Genomic DNA, 3,357 nt, shown 5'->3' with positions numbered 1-3,357 from the left:
TTGTGCCCAACTGAGATGCTGAAATCAGGCTTCACACAAATTGGCACGTTCTGTTGCGAGCTGCTTGGATTTTGTCGAGTGTGACCTAAAGCTTCTCCTACAGGATATACGGATCACACACATTAATGTTGGTTTAAAATGAGACTAATCCTCAAGCAGATTTCACACTAGTTCACTGGTATTTCAGTGCTGGGCTCTAACATGTAGAGTACATGTTAGAAGAAAGTGCTAAATACATCACCGAGCACTAGGTGATGTATGCAGTAGGCACAGAATCCTCCACTACTTCAAACTCCAGTCTGTCTTTAGTGGCGGATATGATGAAGGTATGGCTCTGAGTCTTTGGCACTCTGCTGCTTTGCTGCACCCATCCTCCATGAGCACGGTTTCACTTTGAGGGGGCTTTGCTTCTCAGGGACCTCTTCATTTGTAAAAAGAGACGTGCCTGGACTCGGCTCTGGGTCTGAACCCTGATCCTCAGCAATGTAGTCAGATAATGGTTTCCCACTCCTGGAACACAGAGATTTACAGTAAATCTGATTTGGCTGAAATGAAATCACTGATTATGTCCAACTCCAAAAGCTGATGCTGTTTGTGGCTCAAAAGTAGCATCAATCAGTACAGGGTAATTGCTTTAATGTGATACTACCACTGTTACACTTTAAAATAAAACTGACCTTAATGAAGACAAAGATGTTGTACTAACATGCAACAAAGAAAATTTTAAATCTAGTGCATAAAAATGTGTATGATTTACAAAGGTAAGACCAGACAGGCACATGGGCTACCCCATTTTGTTAATAACCGTCACAGACTCACACCACCATTTTACCGCTTAGTGGCACTTTATTACTCCTTCAAGAAATCTAATTTTGACTTGGAGAGGAATGCAGAAAGCATGGCAGTGAGTGTGTGTGTGACATGCAGGGAGTCTTGTGAGGTCATGCTGAGTTTGTTAACCACATGACAATTTACAGCCTGCGTTACAAGGCTGTTTGGACTGAAGCCAAATAGTATGGTAAATGACTAACAAACTAACTGCAAAGCGATATAACAAAAAAGATGGTATTCTAACAATTTAACAGGGAATGAAAATCCTACAGAGGGGAAATACCTCAAGGAACAGGAAACTGGATGGTCTGTCTTTGGTCTACAGGGTTACTGACTGGGAAAATAATGTGTTTTCCCTCCTTTTCCTGTCTAATTTGCAATGAAGAAAATCATTCGTAACCTCCGATGTCTTTCCATCTGGCACACACATACCTGAGGTACCCAGACGCCTTGAGCCGCTTTTGGTCTCGGTGTCCCTCTGCCCTGATTCCTGACTTATTTCTCGCTCTCAGTCTCAGCCCAACTAAGGCCTGGGCCAGCCTTGCCTCGTTGTCACTCCCCTCCCTTTCCTCTTCCATTTTGCCCTCTGCTCCTTTCATCTCTGCGCCCATCCGTTGCAACACCAGCCTGGCCCGTTGTGTCGCGTCCTTGTCTCCAGCAGCTCTGAACAGCCTGTGCAGCTGGTGCAGGCTCACCCCTGTGAAGATGTTGGAGCAGGCCGATTTCCTGCTGCGCCGTCTAGAACTCTTCCACAGCACAGGCAGACCGTCCTCAGTGGAGACAGATGCTGGGGCTTCTGCCATGTTGGGAGGGTGGAGAGCTTTCAGGTGGTTTCAGGGCTAACAGGAAGGCAGATATAAACTGCAAAAGGTGAAAAAGGAAAGAGCCCAAATTTAACAGAAATCCCTGTGAACAACAAACAATAATCTTATGCAAGATGAACGTACAGTCTTAGACTCAAAACGTCATGATTCAGATGAAAGCATGACTACATTCCCAAGAAACAGAAACCTGGCAAAACAAAGGTTTTATTGTTCTGATGTGCCATGAAAAAGGATCAAGCTGAACCCACTGCTCACATTGATGTTATTCAACGTATACACGTTTATGTTATGATCTTTTGTTAGTGGCCTATGACATATATATAAATGTGCTACCTTATAACTAACTATAACTACTATAACTAACAAATAGTGTAGAGAGAGATAGATGGAGATATTTGTGAAAAGGATGTCATTTCTGCCAAACCTGTTCTCAACAAAGACTTGTTTATCATGCACAGAGGATCACATGATAATCAAAAGAACAAATTCAACACAACAAATTCCTTGACTTAGGGGTAATTTTCTTGATACTTACCTCCAAGAGCTTTCTGAAATGTTCATTCAATTCTTCACTGAATTATTTTTTCATTAATTTGATGAAAATTTATATATAAGGACTCAGCAACAGGCAGCTGGCCTGCAGTGTGTTTCAATTACTTATACACGTCATCATTTACCTCCGGAACTACACGTGAAAATTCAAAAGCAACAGGCAAAAGTGCAGTTTTCAGCCAACTTGAATCAAAATACATTACAAATCTTCACATTTTTATTTGTTTCTATCTTTGACACAATACAATTCCATAGAGTATAATTCTGAGTGAGTATAGAGACAAGATTACAGGTTCTCCACACTGAGGGGTGATTGATTAAGCGATTTAACGCCTATCAAATGCTGTGACATAACACAGTTAACATCAATGGTACTTAATAGTAATTGTGATTTTAGCTATTAACCATAAGGTTTAAAGAAAAACTTCCCTTTCCATTCTAGTGCTGCTCTGTTGTCCGAAGTAAACTGCTACGTAGTAAGTAGTAAGTAGTAAGAAAAGCTCGAATCCTCACAAAAAAAACTGGATGCACCTCAAACAAAGAACCCCGATAGCAACATAGAGATGTCAGGTCTGCTCACCCTCCAGCTGCATGGGAGGAAATGTAACACACACAGTCTGACCCACAACCTGACTGGGCCGGCTCATGCTCCATCCAGCCCTCCGCACCGTTAATAGCATGTCGACCCAATAACAGCAGGTTTATGGACTTCGCTCGGTTGGTAAGTCTGAACTTGACAGATCGCACGACCCGAGCTCACTTCCTGTCGATTTCTACCAATCAGAGGTTGATCTGCGCAAGTCGTCGTCGTCGGGATGAGCACAGCGGCACCGCGCAGTGCAGCCTACAGGCAGCAGCGGTCACACATACACACGGAAAACCATAGCCAGCATCCACGTTTGTTATTATTAAACGCTAATAGCGCATAAGAGCCCGTCGCGCACCAAAGAAGAAACAAAGCAACTATCCCAAAACAAAGGAGGCGTTCAGGTGACATTTGTGACGTTTGCATTTGGTCCCCAAATCTGTAAACCGTCACACACACACGTCACGCACACACTCGACCTAGGTACAAAACGCCCTCCACAGTTACAAGTATGTAGGTAAACTCAGTGAACAACTACATCTTTTTTTATGTGGCGCGTAGATG

At 43.1% G+C, this 3,357-nt stretch overlaps 1 protein-coding gene across 2 annotated transcripts; it reads right to left on the bottom strand.

Moving 5' to 3' along the window:
* Positions 1-2,968, bottom strand: avpi1 (arginine vasopressin induced 1). Of its 2 annotated transcripts, none has more exons than XM_076147628.1 (3): positions 2,739-2,968; positions 1,264-1,692; positions 1-510 (listed from the first exon to the last, which is right to left on the bottom strand). In XM_076147628.1, the coding sequence occupies exons 2-3, from the start codon at positions 1,632-1,634 to the stop codon at positions 306-308; spliced, it is 576 nt and encodes a 191-aa protein (XP_076003743.1). In that variant the 5' UTR covers positions 1,635-1,692; positions 2,739-2,968; the 3' UTR covers positions 1-305. The 2 variants fall into 2 exon arrangements, with proteins under 2 accessions (XP_076003743.1, XP_076003742.1); XM_076147627.1 differs by having other exon boundaries at positions 2,788-2,966.
* Between the last annotated feature and the right edge of the window lie 389 nt (positions 2,969-3,357).

The sequence above is a fragment of the Genypterus blacodes genome, unplaced genomic scaffold, assembly GCF_046128005.1.
Source record: "Genypterus blacodes isolate CSIRO-AG114 ecotype Tasmania unplaced genomic scaffold, CSIRO-AGI_Gbla_v1 ptg000039l_1, whole genome shotgun sequence".
NCBI lineage: Eukaryota > Metazoa > Chordata > Actinopteri > Ophidiiformes > Ophidiidae > Genypterus > Genypterus blacodes.
The sequence above is the reverse complement of the archived record's forward strand: the minus strand, read 5'-3'. Positions and strand labels throughout refer to the sequence as shown.

Excerpts from the sequence above, each read along its gene's own strand:
- avpi1 (XM_076147628.1), bottom strand. The coding sequence starts at position 1,634 with ATGGCAGAAGCCCCAGCATCTGTCTCCACTGAGGACGGTCTGCCTGTG. Across the intron at positions 511-1,263 it reads AAGGCGTCTGGGTACCTCAG|GAGTGGGAAACCATTATCTG; the intron begins GTATGTGTGTGC and ends TCTGTGTTCCAG.